This window comes from Rosa chinensis, chromosome 3, assembly GCF_002994745.2.
Source record: "Rosa chinensis cultivar Old Blush chromosome 3, RchiOBHm-V2, whole genome shotgun sequence".
Taxonomy (NCBI): domain Eukaryota; kingdom Viridiplantae; phylum Streptophyta; class Magnoliopsida; order Rosales; family Rosaceae; genus Rosa; species Rosa chinensis.
In genome coordinates this window covers 37,457,490-37,475,974 of record NC_037090.1, presented here as the reverse complement: position 1 = coordinate 37,475,974, position 18,485 = coordinate 37,457,490, and the positions used below count along the sequence as shown (strand labels likewise).

The 18,485-nt window shown below is 37.3% G+C and overlaps 1 protein-coding gene across 7 annotated transcripts; it reads left to right on the top strand.

Moving 5' to 3' along the window:
• Positions 1–667: 667 nt before the first annotated feature.
• Positions 668–10,772, top strand: LOC112192709 (39S ribosomal protein L46, mitochondrial). 7 transcript variants are annotated; one of them, XR_005808386.1, is made up of 13 exons: positions 668–826; positions 1,038–1,204; positions 4,161–4,250; positions 4,762–4,815; positions 6,527–6,571; positions 6,667–6,705; positions 7,145–7,346; positions 7,719–7,784; positions 8,245–8,319; positions 8,830–8,959; positions 9,050–9,175; positions 9,281–9,687; positions 10,170–10,772. XR_005808386.1 is itself a non-coding variant. In XM_040516539.1 (13 exons), the coding sequence occupies exons 8-13, from the start codon at positions 7,186–7,188 to the stop codon at positions 9,422–9,424; spliced, it is 702 nt and encodes a 233-aa protein (XP_040372473.1). In that variant the 5' UTR covers positions 668–826; positions 1,038–1,204; positions 2,833–3,007; positions 4,161–4,250; positions 4,762–4,815; positions 6,527–6,571; positions 6,667–6,705; positions 7,145–7,185; the 3' UTR covers positions 9,425–9,733. The 7 variants fall into 7 exon arrangements, 6 of the variants coding, with proteins under 6 accessions (XP_040372473.1, XP_024188327.1, XP_024188328.1 ...); XM_040516539.1 differs by lacking the exon at positions 10,170–10,772 and adding an exon at positions 2,833–3,007 and having other exon boundaries at positions 9,281–9,733; XM_024332559.2 differs by lacking the exon at positions 10,170–10,772 and adding an exon at positions 2,731–3,007 and having other exon boundaries at positions 9,281–9,733.
• Positions 10,773–18,485: the final 7,713 nt, after the last annotated feature.

Below are 18,485 nucleotides of genomic sequence, written 5' to 3'. Positions count from 1 at the left end.
TTTTAAAGTCTTTTGAATGATATTATTTAAGAAAACTTAGCAATTTTGAGCTTATTGTTTGTATTTTTCAGTTCATAAATCTTATTATAGTCATTAGCTTTATAGCTTCCATTTTTTTCGAAACTTGAAGACTTTTAAGTTCATAAATCTTATTGTCATGAGAAGCCAATATGTTTCTTAGTTTATCCGTTTATTATTTTTAGAAGTTGAAGAGTGTTCGAAAATTCGTATCATATTGGTGGTGCTTATGCTGTCCTTTAGTGTTTTGTTCCCAAACCCAAACAAAGATCCATAGTTTTTGTTTGGTAAGCTAGTTCTAATGTCACAAAGACACATTTACACAACTACAATTAGGGGTGGGCACAACCGATTTGGAAACGGTTTTCCGACCGAACCGGCCCGAAAATATCAGTTCGGTTACCGAACCGAAAAGAAGAAGGAAAGAAAGTGTTGGAGCAGAGCCGAAACCGAATGAATACGGTTCGGAAACGGTTGTTGGATGTTTACCGACCACTTTTGCACCGAACCGACCAAATTATACATACATCTAAAGCCGAAACACTGTTCCTCGCACTGTTCATTCAACTGTTCATTTAACAGTAAAATGGCGGTTCTGCCCTCGCTTTTTCTCACAATTTCAGGCTGCCATTGACCGAGGTATACTATGTTTCCATCGGTTTCTTCTTTCTTCTACGGACTGTTTCTTTTGTTCTCACTGCACTCCCTCTCCTCCCATCTCAGCGATTGTTCGGTATTCATCTTGAGCCGACGTCATCACTAGCGTGGTGCTTCAATCGATTTCTCAAGTTTGAGACTTTGTGCATTTGTGAGTTTTTGTTTTTTGTATTTTGTATTTCGATTGAATCAGATTTCAATCGTGAGTTGTTGATAGGTATAATTTGGCTCAGTCTCAATTGTTGCTTGGATATGGTGTGAGGCTAGCCAAATTGGCTCAGCATGTTACCAATTTGTTCTTATTTTGCCTCTCTCTTTGCGAAAACGAAATGCTGATGGGCGTTGTTTTATTGAAAGAGTAGGTCTACTGCTTGCCTTCTCAATTTTGGTGGCTGAGAGGGAAGAGTGTTGGTTCAGGGAGAGCGAGTAGAAAGAAAGCCATCCTTGACAGCCGCAGAGGGAGAGAGAGAGAGAGAGAGATATTCAAGAAGCGAAAATCTGGGTTGCTCTTCTCAATCAAATTGTCAAGGTATAGACTGTCCTCTGTATATGATCGATTCTGGGTTTTCATTGCATGTGCTTTGTAATCTCTGTATTATTTGCGTTCTGGGTTCCTAGAGTGATTGGTTCTATGCTTTTCCGGATTTACCGTAAATTTTGGTTCTCTGTATATGAAATTTTGATGATACAGCATACTATATATGAAGGGACGAAATGCTCAACTTCATCTCTATGAAGAACTTCCACAATGAAATGATTCTAATCTCATTTTTTTCCTGTCATGCCTGTACTATTATTCTAATCAAATTGTAAAGAATTCCCCAAGTCCACTTTCCATGACTACTTAACTCATAATTTCCCTTGAAAAGACACTTCTTTCATGAAAACATTCCCAGTTCCTTAAGTGTTGAAGGGTATACCAAAACAGAAATATACTCTTTTACAGTCATCTAAAACTCATGTGCTGCTCTAAAAAATTGAACATTTTTTTGATCAGTAAAAATGATCAGCTTAGCTATTGGTTATGCCCTTTCTGGGTTTTGCATATGCTGTACCTATGGACCTGCAGCAATTACTATTTTGAAATTTGAAGGCGTACCAGCATGGCATTTTTATTGGCGAATTAAATCATTTAGCTTTTATCCTAATTTGACATTCTTATTTATGCTTTTGAGTTTTGTTGGTTAAATTCTGAATTGGTTGGTTCTGCAATCGGTGTCCTATGCTTGAGTTAATTCCAAATCGATGCACTTCTTTTCCGTCCCTGTATAGATCAGTACAGCTATCCACTATGGTTCTAAGTCGTAACAGATATGCATGATTTGTTAACAAAGAGTTGACATATGAAATTTTGGACTCCTCACTTTGTTTGCTGGAACAATGTTACTCCTTGCTCACTGATTATATTTCATTACCTTTTCTCACTGCTTATAACTGGTTCTATAACTGATATGTTAATGCTTTTTTCACTGCTTATAACTGGTCCTCTAACTTTATTTTTATTCTTTTTTGCCAATTTTCCAACCTAACTATACAAAAATTTTGATTTTAGGCATTAGAAACATTCAAAGACAGTAGGCAGTACAACGTCATTAAAATTGGGGACTTATGCTCAAAATATGTGATCCATATGGTAGGTGTTACAAGAATTTGCCTCCTTTAGAATTTGCTTCCTTTTTTTTTAGACACCAAGTCTCTTCAACTTAATTTAAACTCATGTTGAATTGGAATCTGTTTGAGCGAAGTCTCACACTTACTTTGCTGGTATCTTCTATTACGTGCATGAGGAATGTGTTAAATGGTTAGAACATGGAGAAGACTGTAAAAGTACTTGGGCTCCCTCCCCTTTGTGAACTAGATAACTTCATTTGATTACTATTAGTTGTTAGTTTAGTTAGAAAGCAATTGATAATTGTTATACAACTTGAACGAAGTGATACTACCCGCAGCAAAGCGCGGGATTTCTAACTAGTTTTACATATGCTAAAGCTCCTACACTGTTCAACTAACAGTGATTTGGCTCCAAGTGATTTGACTCTTTTGTCCTCGCTTCAGATTTTTTTTCCGGCTCTACCTTATCTGGATATATCCTATCTTCGCGTCGTTTCTTTCTTCTACAATCTTCTGACCATCTTTATCAATTGTTGAGAGACAAAGATCGGTTGTGTGTGTTTGCTTCGCACGAGGAGGTAGAGAGATAGATCGGAGGGTAAGTTTGAATCCTCAATCCGGGTTGAGAGATAAAGAGAGTTAGAGAGATCGGTTGTATTTGTTTGCTTCGGACGAGGAGGTAGAGAGATAGATCGGAGGAAAAGTTTGAATCTTCAATCCGGTAATTGCCTCGCCTAATTCTCAGGGCTGGTTGCACTTGGATGTGAATATTGTGGGTTTTGTTTAACTTGGGGCCTCCGATTTGTGAAATTTTCATTGCTTTGTTGTTTGTTTGTTTGATTTGGTGTTTTTGCTCCATTGTTCCTGGTTTCTGTGATAATAGTGTTTGTTTGTTTATTCTAAATAGGAGTCTGGGTTTTGGGTCTCTTGCCTTTGTTTTTGTTCTGATCAAGTTTCCAACCTTGGAATTGATTGTAGGCTATGTAGAAATCTGATGGTAAGAACCCTCTTCTTATTGTTTCTTCTTTTCATGATCAGAGTAATCAGCAAAAGAAGAAGCGGTTTCATTTTCAGCAAAAGCAAAATAAGAAAAGCGGTTCACTTGATTTGATGGCTTCAATTGCATGATGGCTGTTTTCATTTTTCTTTTTATTATGAACAGACATAATGTTTCACATTTTAACCTTCTACTTAAATGCATTATTCGCGGGTGAAGCTATTTGGTTGGCATTGATTGCTATTGATCTTTCTTCTGTTAACTGAAGCTTATCTGATTCAATTCTTAATGTATGCGATTTGGTTTCCTTCTGCAGCCTGGGTTTTAACTTTTCAACAGTTCCAAGATCCAAATTTTTTGTTTTCAATCTTTCATCTTTGTTATGATTTAGTAAATTGTCATTCTTTTCCATTACTAAAAGATTTTCTTCTGCTGATAAGTGATAAGATTGTGAGTTTGTGATGATGTGAGTGGTTTATTACCAACTGATGTATGAATATGGCCGAAGAACATATTAGATTAGTACTTATTTATCCATTGTTTTCTTAGTACTTATTTATCCATTGTTTTCTTCTGCAGCATTGATTGTAATTAGTAATTATTATATTATCTAAAGAAATTAATTCATATGGTGGTTTCAAATATAAAATGCAAGAAGTTGTTCTCACTTGGTTTCCATAATGAGAAGTTGTGCTTCAGTGTTGTTGTCTTATTTATGTTTTATGATTTCTTGATATCTAAGCTACAAAGTTATTAAAACCAAAGTTCACAAATCAATAGAGATGGGTCCTGTTATACTTCTTTATGTATGTAGAATGCAGCTTCCTTCTGAAGCTTAAATTGTTTTTCTGATATTTCCATTTACTTTATTGTGCAGACCACAATAAAGTTCCTTGGTTTGCTGAGTTCTCCTTTGGTTTGATCAAAGGCTGTGGTTTTGGTGGATTTCGACGAGTGAGGATTGCAGGTTTGGAAGTTTTTTTTAGCTTTATTCCTTATTATTATTATTATTATTATTTTTTTTATAATTTTTTTTTGAAGTAGTTGGGTTTTCACGTTGTTGTTTGTTTAGAATTCATGGATATATGGGTTTTTTGGTTTAGGGGTTGTGATTGTGTTTCGGATTGGGATTTCGGAATTGATTGAAAAGGTTTGAAGTTATGTTTGTGATGTTTATGTGTATCGAACTGATGTACGGTTTGACGCTATGTTTGTAAAGATTATTGTTGTTTGGGTAATTAAAACATATGCCTTTATGATCACAACGATAGCTATTAAAGACTAAACAATGAATACAAATTTTCTATCCATTAAGAAGATTATTTGCAATAATTAGTGATTGGTTTGCATATCTCTTACAACCAACACTATAGAGTTTTCTATCCTATACTCTTGAAATTATCAGTTACATTCAATCCCATACTTTTATTATTTGTTGTTCTTAATATTTAAATAATATTAATTTTTATCTGTTGCAGGCTTTGTTTGTGCTACAGTTTCAACTCTGGGCAATTGATTGCAATACCTTCAAGGTATCGTTTTTATCTTTCATAATTTAAAATCTTTCATTAATTTATATATTCATTCAACTGTGGGATGAATGAGAGGATTCTGCTGCTGATTTGGTCTCCTGATCATTCTTTTGTTCTGTATAAGTTTAGTTAATTAAACTATGATTGACTGAATTAATGGAAAAACAATTTTATCTTTGGACTTCAGCACTGAACCTGCAGGATCACATTTTTGTTAGGATTAAAATCCTGTTTATTAAGTTTAATTATCTGAGCTGTGGCATACCATGTATTTTTGATTGTTTCCCTCTTTTTGAGCATTTCTGTTTTGGATCAGTCTGTGTCATATTTGTGGAATTAAGTTTTGCTTGGACCTTTAAATTGTTAATCGATTTCTATATAGATTGAGGTAAGTTGGGTATTACTATCTTCTTCATTGACGAAGAAAGAATGGTTTAGGGAGAAGAAAGAATGGTTTAGGGAAAAGAAAGAATGGGTATTTTCGGAGAGTTATAGAAAATTTTTGAACTAAAGCCAGTCAATTGCAGTGGGTATTGAGTAGTTTCTTTTTGTGGTAATATTTTAGTTTTGTACAGATTCAAGTTTGGAAGAAGATAATAAAGTGTTTTTAGTTTTATTTATTTTCTGTTCAGTTTAAAAATAATAGAGTGGCTATGGGTGTTAGTATATCTGGAGAAGATTATGGTGTTAGTATGGTTTTTTTTTATTTATATTTCTTCTGCTTTTCGATGACAAGTACTAATACATTTTGCCAAGGGGTGTTTCTTTCTTTGGTGAATGCATTGTCTTATCTGATTCAATTCTTAATGTTCTGGGTTTTGGGTTTCTTGCCTTTGCTTTTGTTCTGATGCATTGGCTTAGACATTTTAGCATTGTTCATAATAAAAAGAAAAATGGTGAAAATTGAGAAAATTGTTTAATTGTATTTAAAATGGTGAAAATTGTTTTATTGTTATCATTCACATCCCGCAGCAAAGCGCGGCACTGTTGCTAGTTCAAATATATTCATATAATGAATATATTTATCAATACGTGTCCAACGTTGATAGGGTTAGATTTTCTAATGGTTTAGATGAATAACACGACAGCCCTAGCCCCTAGGTCTATCACTTTCTCATTTTCCCTACCCTTATCCCCTCTCTCAAACTCGGCCGCACTCTCTCTGTATCTCAGTCTCAGAGACTCAGACTCTCACTCTCTCTGTCTCTCAGTCTCTCTCAACTCTCTGTCAAGTGTCAACTCGCAGCAGCAACAACAGTTTCTTCACTCTCTTCGACTCTTCCTCAAGCTGTGATTATGTGAAGCTCGGTGAGACGGTGACTCAAGCTTGGAGAAATTTTGGGATCGATTTCTGGGTTCGAATTTCTTGAATCTCTTTCTCTTGTTAAGTTGTTGGGTTCGATTCACTTTCTCATTCTTGTTTTGGAATTTGGGCTGTGGTGTTTCTGGGTTCGATTAAGTTGTTTAATACACAAGTACTTTTAAGCTTTGGGTTCGATTAAATTGTTTCTGGGTTCGATTAAGTTGTTTCTGGGTTCGAGAGAGAAACTGATCTTGATTTCATATGTTTCTTGTGGTGTTTCTGGGTTCGATTCAGTTTCTCAAGATTTCTCATTCTTGTTTTGAAACTGATCTTGAAATAATGATATTTGGGCTATATTTTGGATGGGAATTAAATTACATCGATTTTGGTCTAATTTTTTGCTTGCAGGTTAGAGCTGCTGAGCTTCGGCAAATACTAGTAGAACTTGGACCGGTACTGTGAAAATTAGAATAAACTTTTCTACTCCCGGCTTCTTCTTTGTTCGTTGAGTTGGATTTCTTATATTACTTCTTTTGTTAATTTTACAGGCGTATATCAAAATCGCTCAGGCTATTTCGTCTCGACCTGTAAGTTGACTCTTTTCTATGAGCCAAGTACTCTCTTTATAGTTGTTGAAGCATGCTGTTTCTTTTGAAGAACCAATCCTACATTTTTGCAATGCATTTCTTAGTAAATGTTATGTTAAACTCATTAGGAATTCTTAATGATAAGTCAGGCTTTGTTTTTTTTATTTTTTCCTTCTTCTTCTCTGATAGACTAATACTAAGAAGTAGATTGGATATTGATGAAGCCTTGGAGATGGTTTCTCTCATTTGTTGCTGGTTTGCAAAGTAGTGAGTCATATATATGTGTGTAGATATATTTAGGGACTTTAAACCAAGAGCCAAAATAAAATTCACAAAACAACAAGGGCCTCAAAACAATTTTACAATTTCAAAAAACGCATTTACTTCTCAGCGTAGCAGTGTGAGAGTGATTTAGGGTTTAACGAGGGCTTTTTGCCAGAAAGAAAATTTCAGTCGATCCTCGCCGGAGTTAGATTCAGAATGCGGAGGTCGATTGCGAGTCTGGGTGGGTCCCTCGTCAAAAGCCGAGGGTTTAGCACGAGCTCGTCGCCGGAGAAAATCGTCGCGTCCGTACTCTTCGAGAGGCTCCCGGTTGTTATTCCCAAAATCGACCCCATCGTCTATGCATTTCAGGAGTTCTCGTAAGTTCTTATCTTTAATCTCAGAAATTGAATTCAGATGCGATTTGATGATTGTGTTTTGCTCCGGAATTTGATTAATGAAAGAAAAAAGTGAAATTTTGATTGTTTTGGAAGAGAAGTGAAAGAAAAGTTTGAAAATTTGATTGGTTTATATGGTAGAAGAGTGTATGGAGTAGCTGATTTGAGCTGGGCTAAGCTCAGTTTTACAGTTTCAGAGGATTGAAGAATGCCAATTCAGTGTTTTGCTTTAATAAGTGTGTACTATGGTGATACCTGAATTGGTAGAATTTTGATTCAATTTCTGTGAGTGATGTGCTTTTTTTGTTTAGTGGAGCTCATGTTACTTTGTTGTTTTGGCCTTTGGGATTGTAGGTTTCGGTGGCGACAGCAATATCGACGCAGATATCCAGATGAACTTTTAGACAAGTCTAATGCTAGGTGAGGTTTAGAGGCTGATTACTTTATTGGATTTGTTACTTGATCACAACTGCATTGCATATGAATGATGGCCCTCCTTCTATTTCTAATTTATCAAGCACATTTGTGGCTTTTGCCTTCTGTTCTAATTGCTGAATCGTAAAGGTGCATTTCCCAGTAAAAAGTATTCTTGGGCGTATTTGCCATTTTAACTAAATTTCATACTGTCGTGCATGATGATCAGGAAATTTTTGATTCCCGATATGTTCATATTGTGTCCAGTATTAGATTAGTCTATTTTCTGGTTTCAGTGGCTGCCACACCTTAAAGGTAGTTGAAGTTGATGTTTATTTGTAAAATCTAATTGATAAAGCTCATATGCAATTGTTCCACTTATTGCATTAACCTTACATGATTCACGCACAAAAATGGTGCAAATAAAATGTACAACTCTAGTCTGACACTTTGTTTTGGTGAACAGGGGAAAAGGAGACTACCAAATTGATTATGTACCAGCTCCACGGATCACTGAAGCTGACAAACAAAATGATAGAAAGTATGGAGTATAATTTTGGTCTATCTATAAGAATCTATTTTTCCATCTCAACTTTTCACTTTATTTGAAGTAAAAGAGCTCCTAAATATTGCCTATGAATTTCTTAAAAAACCTATTCTACAGTCGTCTTGGATTTAAGGTGGATAAATGTTTTGCACTGGTAATGGTTGGATATTGAGTGATTACTATTGATAATTTGTTTTAGTGGTTACTTCTTAGTTGGCTGTTCTTTATGGGTTAAATGTAATGTGAGTTAAGTTTTATTGCAATTGTAGTGTTTCAGAGGTCTGTATGTAATATCATATTAGTAGATCATGTGTGTCTGTGCCTTGGAGTTATGATATGGTTAAAAAACTATTGTAGTGGGTGAAACTTAATTGCTGAGAGAAAAATTAGAAGAATTGATAACTCATTAGATCTTTTATACATAAAACTTATGTGAATGATTTTGATGTCAGAACACAAAAACAAAAAGTTCCTAGTATTGAAGTTAGTTGTCTTGTTCTTTAGGTCATTGCAGAGAGCACTTGACAGTAGACTTTATCTTCTTATCTATGGTAACACACATGGATCTCCTAATGGAAAGCCAGTCTGGCATTTTCCAGAAAAAGTGTACGAGTCTGAGGAGACATTGCGGAAGGTGATGGCTGTTACATGATATATATTATTTTTCCTGTTCTTCCATATAAATCACATTTGTGTTTGCTAAATAAATACCATTTTTCTTCAGTGTGCAGAATCTGCATTACTGTCTGTCCTAGGTGATCTGTCCCACACATATTTTGTTGGAAATGCTCCTATGGGACATATTGCAATGGAGTCATCAGCGAATGTGACCGACTCTCCATCTTTCAAGGTTGGCTTTTGGCAACATTTTCTGTTTTACACTGGCTTGTGCTGATAGTGATAATAATTTTATATGTGTACTGACAATTACATCTTTTTCTTCCCTTTCTTTCAGCAATTCTTTTTCAAGTCTCAAGTGATTGCAACAAACAAGTTAAAAATTGGGAAGTGTGAGGATTTTGTTTGGGTGACCAAGGATGAATTGATGGAATATTTTCCTGAGAAAGCTGAGTTCCTCAGCAAGATGATCATTAGCTGATCTGCCATATGTAATCTCTTTTTGCATAAAATCTTTGCAATTCAGACTAGGAATTTATATCGACTGTTGATTAAAGAGTGAAACCTGACATAGTGAATCTTAGGCTGAATCTTAGGCTGTAGAATGCTGCAATTAAAGTTTGTTGTGGGGCTTGCTGTTTACTGGCTGAAGCGTGGCTCAGTACTGGAATTTTTGGATAGTTGTTGCTTCAATGCTGCCCCTTCTGGATTTTTCATGTATTTTCCCTCCCTTTTTTCCCCCTGGTAATAAATCTACTTACTGCAATGGTACTGTTGATCTTTGATTGTACATTATGTTCGCAAAGTCCCTCTCCTGAAGCTCCATTTTTTGAATGTGCTTGGTTTGTTTGTTTGTTTTTTTTTTTTTACATCTTCAGGAATAAGAATACCAGTGTCATTTGTCATGTTAAGGTAGAAATCAATCAGGAACCAGGCGCTCATTCCCTAAACCCAGGCTACTAGAAATAGGAGCTGATAGTTTTGCTTATTCTCTTTAACATCCCACTTGCTATTGTAGACAAGTATGCATACAAGTATAGAACCCACGCAAACATATAAACAATAACAAAGATCTTCTGTGCCAAGGTCTCTGGCTCTGGCATAAAATCATTTCTTTTTCTGCAGTGTCCGACTTTTAGTTTTGTTTTTCTTCAGAGTCTGACTTTTAGTTTTTATATGATGTTTCTTTATGTGATCTTCAGAGTCTGACTTTTAGTTTTGTCTAGGTCTATGTACTCTGCATACACAATTGGTTCTGCTATGTAATCTTCTTCTAGGTGGTTACGATAGCTCTCATCAAAGGTAGACGCCTCCACCGCACGTCCTCCCCACTTACCGCACATCCAACAGTGAGCCGCTGTAGGCTGCAATAACTCATAACCACACAAGTCACATATTACTAGATAGTCAGGGCCAACAGTTGCACCAGGTGGAACACACTCCAATAAGGGCAACTAATAATGTGTTGGTGATCATCACCACAAATCTGCCATCCTTCTTTTTTGATGACTCTGGCGGCAGCCTTTAGATCTTCTTCAGAGTACTTCTCCTTCTCCTTGCCCACTGCTGGTCTCACTGTGATTCCAGAAGCATCCATATCTAGGGTTATTTTGGTGCTGGGGTGAATGAGATCAAGTGGTCACGGATGTACAATCTTCTTCTAGTCTATCTTGAAGGTAGGTATTTATAGACAAAACATAATCCTATCCTATTAGGAATAGAAATCCTAATCAAACTAGTATAACACGTCTTAAACTAGGAAACATGTATATTGCAATTTACCTCCCTCAAGCTGAGAATGCATGAAATAATTTTTCCTCCGTAGTACATTCTACACCCATTTTCTAGTTTTATATCTATTGTTTTTATTTTTTTAAGGGAATTGTTTTTATTCCTGGAAATGGGATCCGCATATCTTAACAGCTTAACTCATGCTTTATCGTTAGGGCAGATAAATGCACATGCATTATAGTACATTATGCAGCACTTGCATTAAAACCCACGAGTACGGGTACCCGCGGGTAATTATTCCTTTTGGGTATTTGTTAATGGGTAATACCCATAGTTTATGGGTATGGGTATGGGTATGGGTAATTACAAAATACCCGTATAAAAATGGGTGGGTTATGGGTATACCCGTGGGTACCCAAATTTACCCAAATACCCATATAAAATTGTAGACCACACCCAAATTTTTTTTTTAATTGAGAACCATTATTTTTCAACCAACATATGGGGCATTTTTATAATTTTCTTACTCTAAAAAAAAAAAAAAACTGAAAACCTATATGGGGTGTTCTGACGACTTTGTGTGGTCTCGAATGAGGATCTGACCGTTGGATCATAGTATAATTGTGAAAAGTTGGTTCAAAAGGCGATCTATCAGGAACCGACCGTTGGATCATCGTATAATTTTGAGAGGATGATCCTAAGAGCGATCTGTGTGGATCTGACCGTTGGATCTTCATATAATTTTGAGAGGATGATCTTAAGAGGGATCCGTGAGGATCTGACCGTTGGATCTTCATATAATTTTGAGAGGATGATCCTAAGGGCGATCCATGAGGATCTGACCGTTGGATCTTCGTATAATTTTGAGTGGATGATCTTAAGGGAGATCCGTGAGAATCTGACCGTTGGATCATCATATAATTGTGAAAAGACGATTCCAAAAGGCCATCTTTGAGGATCTGGCCGTTGGATCATCGTATAATTGTGAAAAGACGATTCCGAAAGGGGATCCGTGAAAATCAAACCGTTGGATCATCGTATAATTGGGAAAAGACGATTCCAAAAGGCGACTCGTGAAAATCTGACCGTTGGATCATCGTATAATTGTGAAAAGACGATTTCAAAAGGCGATTTCAAAAGGCGATCCGTGAAAATTCGACCGTTGGATTATCGTATAATTGGGAAAAGACGATTCCAAAAGGCGATCCTTGAAAATTCGACCGTTGGATTATCGGCGATCCATGAGAATCTGACCGTTGGATCATTGTATAATTGTGAAAAGACGATTCCAAAAGGCGATCTGTGAGAATCCGACCGTTGGATCATTGTATAATTGTGAAAAGACGATTCCAAAAGGCGATATGTGAGAATCCGACCGTTGGATCATCGTATAATTGTGAAAAGGCGATCTGTGAGGATAGTTCATTTACGATCCGAATTTTATTATTTTACATTTAATCGCCAAGTTGTGAAAATTGTTTTACGGAAATAAATATTTGATTGACATGTACCCATAGGTCTCTACGGCGAGTATTTAAAAAAATATTTTACGGAAATTAAAAAAAATAGTAGCAAGTATTTATAAAAAAAAAAAACTGCCCATTTTAAAAATGGGTAAATGGGTGCGTATGGGTTTTACCCATTTAGAAATGGGTGGGTAAATACCCACACCTGCTAATTATTTGATGGGTATTACCCACGAATTATTATTGGGTGGGTAATACCCAGCGGGTAATACCCAATGGGTACAAATGCCATCCCTAAGAGGGAGGGAGAGAGCGGAGACGAGTATGAGTGTGGAAATTTTGACCAAGTGCTAAAACAACTCTGTGTCAGCCATCGAAATGGAGGGAGTTGAAAAGTTGAATTTTGGCTAAGTGTGGGAATTCAATTAGTGCAACGGGTTTAAAAACTTAGACAACAGAAACACACACAATCATTGTCTGAAGGAGAGTTGTACAACAGACATAGAAAAATTGTTGTTTGAATATATATAGTTATACAACATCAAATACTAACATTATGTGAATAATTATCGCACAACAGACAAAAAAAAAACTATTGTCTAAAGATATAGTCAAACAACATCAAATACTAACATTATGGGAATAATAATCGCACAACAGACACAGAAAAAACTATTGTCTGAATTAAATTACTCAGACAACATCAAAATGCCACAATTGTTTGAATAATAGTTGCACAATAGAGAATTAATAACTATTGTGTGATTAAAAACAATCAGACAACATATTTTCTCAACTATTGTGTTAATCAACCTTGGACAACATCAATGAAATAACTGTTGTCTGAATTGATTGATTCAGACAACATAAAAAAAACAAGCATTGTCTTATTTGTAATTGTACAGCAGCAATATAACAACTGTCGTCTGATTTAAAAATTCAGACGACAAAATAATTTTTGCTGTCGTTCCAAAGTATCAGACGACAGTTAAAAATTTTGCAGTTGTCTGAAGCATGTTGTCTGATGCCATTATTGTTGTAGTGTTCGCTGTAATATCGTATCAAAATTAAGCATATAGGGGGGGGGGGAGAGAGAGAGAGAGAGAGAGAGAGAGAGAGAGAGAGAGAGAGAGAGAGAGAGAGAGGCCACTTAATTATCTCTGAGCTAGAACATGTAAGGGATGGAGAAGAAGCAAAAGAAGGCTTTCTTAGTGGAGAAAAGTCACTTAAGTGAGTTGACTTTTCAATGGTAGAGAGAGAGAGGAAAATTTGTAATCCTTCATATACTTTTGAGCTTGCAGCAATGAGATCCAAGGAGCATAATTGCATTGCCTCTATTTCTTTTGCATTCTGGCATGTTGTGTTAGTCTAACAACAAATTGTTAGTTAGAGATATTTTAGTCTCCCTTGTGGTCCAGCTATCTGTTTTGTTTGCTAGCTATTCCAAATAGCTTATTTACTAAAACGAGCCCATTATCCAGACATCAAAGAAATGAAGTTAATCTGCCCCAATTATGGGTTTCATTCTTATGGCAATGGTCTGGAGAAGATGATGGGAGAGTTGGGAGGATGAAGAAGACGAAGAGAGCGTGAGGAAGAAGAAGAGATTGAGTGAAGGGACGATAATACCCCTCAAAGTTTGCCACATGGCAAACGCTGTAACGGCCAACAGTATTCTAGGTACTAATGTTGGGTGGTGGTTCGAACTTGAGGTACCAAAATGATTTTTTTTTTTTTGTCAGGTACTAAAGTTACTAATGAGCCAAATGTCAAGTACTGTTTGCATTTTGCTGCCTAAAAAATAAGCCTTGAAATTTTGTATAGTTGGACAGAACAAGAAAAGTAGAAGATATAGTGAAGTGCCAAATTCAAAATTCTTTTTCCTCCCCAAAAAGAATTTTTCAGTATTCAATACTCTTTTTTTTTTTTGGACAAATAGTAGTTAGTACTCATAATGAGGCTTCCTATAATCAAATTTTACATGTTGGAGGAAATGATATATGCTGGGGAGCTCTGGAGAAATTTTTTTTCTATGCTATAACATAACAAAGAAAAGAGATATGCTCTGGCTTTTGTATGTAGCAAGCATTGTTCTAGTCTTTTTCTTATAAAGAAGAAATAATAATAATAAAAGGGTTTTTATCACCACTAGGGTCAAAACTTTCTTGCACCAAACATAATGATACCTAACTTTTAAAAGTGATCAAAGAGGTACCTAGACATATAAAAATTGATCAATTTCATACTCAACTTTCAAAAGTTATCAAAAAGGTACCTAGACTTTTAGAAATTGATCAATTTCATACCTCCGTCCATTTTCCGTCACATCTCGGTCCAAACTAAGGGTATATACTATCTTTCACTCTTTTTTCTTGTTTATGTGAAAGTAGTTGGATCAATGGTTATTAAGCAATAGAACTACGTGAAAATACAATAGTCTTGCTGCCGCCGATGACACGACAAAATTGTAACTCGAATTCGAAAGTTTTGCAGGATTGGAATCCGAAACTGAATACAAAGATGCACAGATGCAACATCAAACCCATAAATTGACGTGATTTTGTAGAATATTCTGTAAATATTTACTTTCCTTGTATGTGAAGATTAAGTATTCTGTATAATTGTAGGTGATCTTTTCCTATTAGGATTACACTTGTAGCTCTATATAAACCTCCTACTTGGAGATGAATAATATTGAAAAACATTCCAAACACATCGAATTCTTATTTTCTACTTGGTATCAGAGCCAGGTTCAATACCTGCACTGTATTCCTCTGAAACCCGAAACCCAAATTTCTACCTTATCAAATTGATTTTCTCCTCCATCCCAAGGCTATCTCTAAACTGCCACAATCATCACATGGCTATTTCAGCCTTGAACATCGTAGCATAGCAGCACCACATGGGTAGCTGCCACGCCGACATCACAGCAGCATCGAACACCGTAGCACAGTAGCATCACGTGGGTAGCTGTCACGCTGACATCACTCTACTGAAATTGCTGCACCTTCTTTGATTGAGTACTAGCCGACAAAATCTTGCTGCATACCTTTTTTGTTTTATTTTTTGGTCACGTACAGGTTGTTAGCTCTTTGCTCAATGGAAGACGACACTGCCACTCTTGCACTCCACAACATGCCTCCAATCATCAATCATTATCACACCACCGCTCAAGATAATTCGGCTTTTCCAACAGGCGTTGCCTTGAATGAATCAAACTATACCATATGGGCACCTCTTATGAAGATGAGAATTGGAGCACGAGGGAAGGTCGGCTATCTCACTGGGGCTAGAGTTGCACCAAAGGAGAACTCAGCTGAATTTGAAGTTTGGGCCACAGACAATGAAAAAGTGAAGAGTTGGCTCATTGATTCTATGGAGCCATCACTCATGAATCGGTATATCCTACTGCCAACTGCCAAAGATGTTTGGGAAGCTGTTGAGAAGACCTTCTATGATGATTCTGATGAAACCAGGATTTTTGAATTAAACAAGAAGTGCTTTGGAGCGAAACAGAATGGTCAGACTCTTCCTACCTACTACAATGAATTGGTGGGAATGTTTCAGGAGATTGATCAGCGTATGGCCTCTCAAAATAACACTGTGGCGGCAGTTGTTCAAGAAACTACTGCCATGGCAAGGATGCGAGTTCACATGTTTCTTAGTGGACTTGATTCAGAATATGATCAAGTCCGTGGTGAGATTCTGCGCAAAGACCCAAAATTTGAATTGGAGCAAAGTTATGCCTATGTTCGGAAGGTGCATTCTGAGAGGTAGGCAATGGGATACACCTCTGAGTCCTCTGTCATGGCTGTCCAACGCAAACAGGGTCCTTCCCTGAACTTCCCAACTCTTCCACAACGCCGCCCTCTGGGTAAAACAAATCCATATGCAAATACCAAGTGTCTGATCTGTGGAGATTTGGGTCATAGCAAGCAACGGTGCTATGAAGTAATTGGCTACCCTGATTGGTGGGATTTCACTAAGAGACCGCGGAAGAATCTTGGAAAAATAGCAGTCGCTACTACAGAGGAAAAACAGCCATCTAATGCCTCTGCTAATGTAGCACAGTCAGGTATGAAGGGTAAGGTATCTATGAATAGTTCATGGATAATTGATACAGGTGCATCTGACCATATGACTAATGACCCTAGCCTCTTGAAAAAGTTGAAACCCTCCTCTCAAAATATTGTTTCTACTGCTGATGGTACTCCAACTCCGGTTACCGGAGAAGGATCTGTTGTCCTGTCTGACACATTAACCCTTGATTATGTGTTGGTTGTTCCTTCATTGGCATATAATCTCCTATCTGTTGGTCAAATTATTCTAGCACTAGCGTGTATTGTGACCTTTTATCCCTCTTTCTGTGTGTTTCAGGACATTCTGACTCGGCGGATTCTTGGTTATGGTGTTAGAAGGGGGAAACTCTACTACTTGGATCTGACAGAAAGTGGAGAGCAACAGTTGTTAGGACAAGTAAATCAAGTCAATGGAGTAGAGAATGCTAAGGAAACAGTGTGGCTGTGGCATCGTCGTTTGGGTCATCTATCTTTTAGTTATCTTAAGAAATTGCAACCTTATTTGTTTTCATTGGTTAGTGATTCAGAGTTTCGCTGTGATGTATGTGAACTGGCTAAGAGTTATCGAATTTCATATTCACCTAGTTTTAATAAAAGTCCTATTCCATTTATGAAAATTCATTCTGATATCTGGGGTCCTGCCAAGATTCCTTCTCTCTCTGGAGCTCGATATTATGTAACTTTTATTGATGATTGTACTCGTATGACTTGGGTGTCTCTATTGAAGAGCAAGAGTGATGTGTGTTGCATGTTCAACACCTTTCACAAGATGGTATCGACACAGTACCAACAGGTTATTCGAGTCTTCCAATCTGACAATGGCGGAGAGTATATTAATGGCCCTATGCAGGAGTTTATGCAATCTCATGGCATTCGACATCAAACTTCAAATTCGTATACTCCTCAACAGAATGGATTGGCAGAAAGAAAGAATCGACAGTTACTTGAACTCTTTGTTTGGCATGCATGTACCTCGTGAATATTGGGGAGAAGCTGTGCAGTCCGCTGCCTACCTCATTAATCATACTCCTTCTCGGGTTATTGAATTTCACAACCCTCAGCAGCAACTTCAGAAACTTCTTTCACTTCCATCGTTCCCTAACCTGGAGCCTCGCGTGTTTGGATGCGTAGCCTATGTTCATATTCCCAAGCCTCAACGCAGCAAGCTTGATCCTCGTGCTCGTAAGTGTATGTTTGTTGGTTATACTGAATTTCAGAAGGGTTATCGACGTTATGATCCTCTTACTGGCACTATACATGTCTCTCTTGATATTGCGTTTCGTGAATCTGAGCCTTATTATTCAGGGGGAGATTCAAAGTCTTCCCTTCAGGGGGAGAGAGGTTGTGAAGGAAATCCTCGTGATTTATTTGCATTTGAAGAATTTGAGGAATTAGAAGCTCTGGAATCTAGATTTGGAGTTGGGAATCCTCCAACACCGGTTGAGAACGAAACTGGCATTAGAAACGAAACTGACGTCGACATTGGCGTTACTGACATTGGGAACGAAACTGGCATTAGAAACGAAACTGACGTTGACATTGGGAACGAAACTGAAACTGATGTTGACGTTGGGACAATAGGAAACAGAAAAGATGAAGTAGTTGGCAGTGGACCCATAGGGCCCCCAACCTACTGCAAGGACAAATGTCTGCCACCCAGCCATGAATTTCAACATGTCGTGGGTCCCTCATCCAGCCATGACCAGTTCCAACATGAGGCAGCACCCGTGGGGCCCTCATCCTGCCGTGACCAGTCCCAAGGGACAGATGGGGCATGCCTTGACATCAGCTCACATTCCCAAAGTGGCCTTGACAAGTTGGACAGAGAAGATGTCACACGCCAGCGAGTTCAGGGTTCTCATCTCTTAGAGTTTTTTCCCCTTTCTACATCGTTAACTGAAGAATTCGCTGCGAATGTTCCTCCTCAGGTACCTTTATTTTCAAATGAATCATCTGGGGTAGATAATATTGAGTCTAGGAAATCACAAAGGGTCACCAAGGGTATTCCTAAGAAACAATATGAACCAGACATCAAAGCCAAAACTAAATATCCTATAGCTAATTACATATCTAACCATAGGTTGTCTGGGTCACATGCACTTGTTGTTGATCAATTATCTACTGTATCTATTCCTAATAGTGTACAGGATGCGTTGGCGGATACTAAATGGACTCAAGCGATGAATGAAGAACTGGAGGCCTTGCAGAAAAACTCAACTTGGGATATTATGACTATGCCTGCTGGGAAGAAGACGGTTGGGTGTCG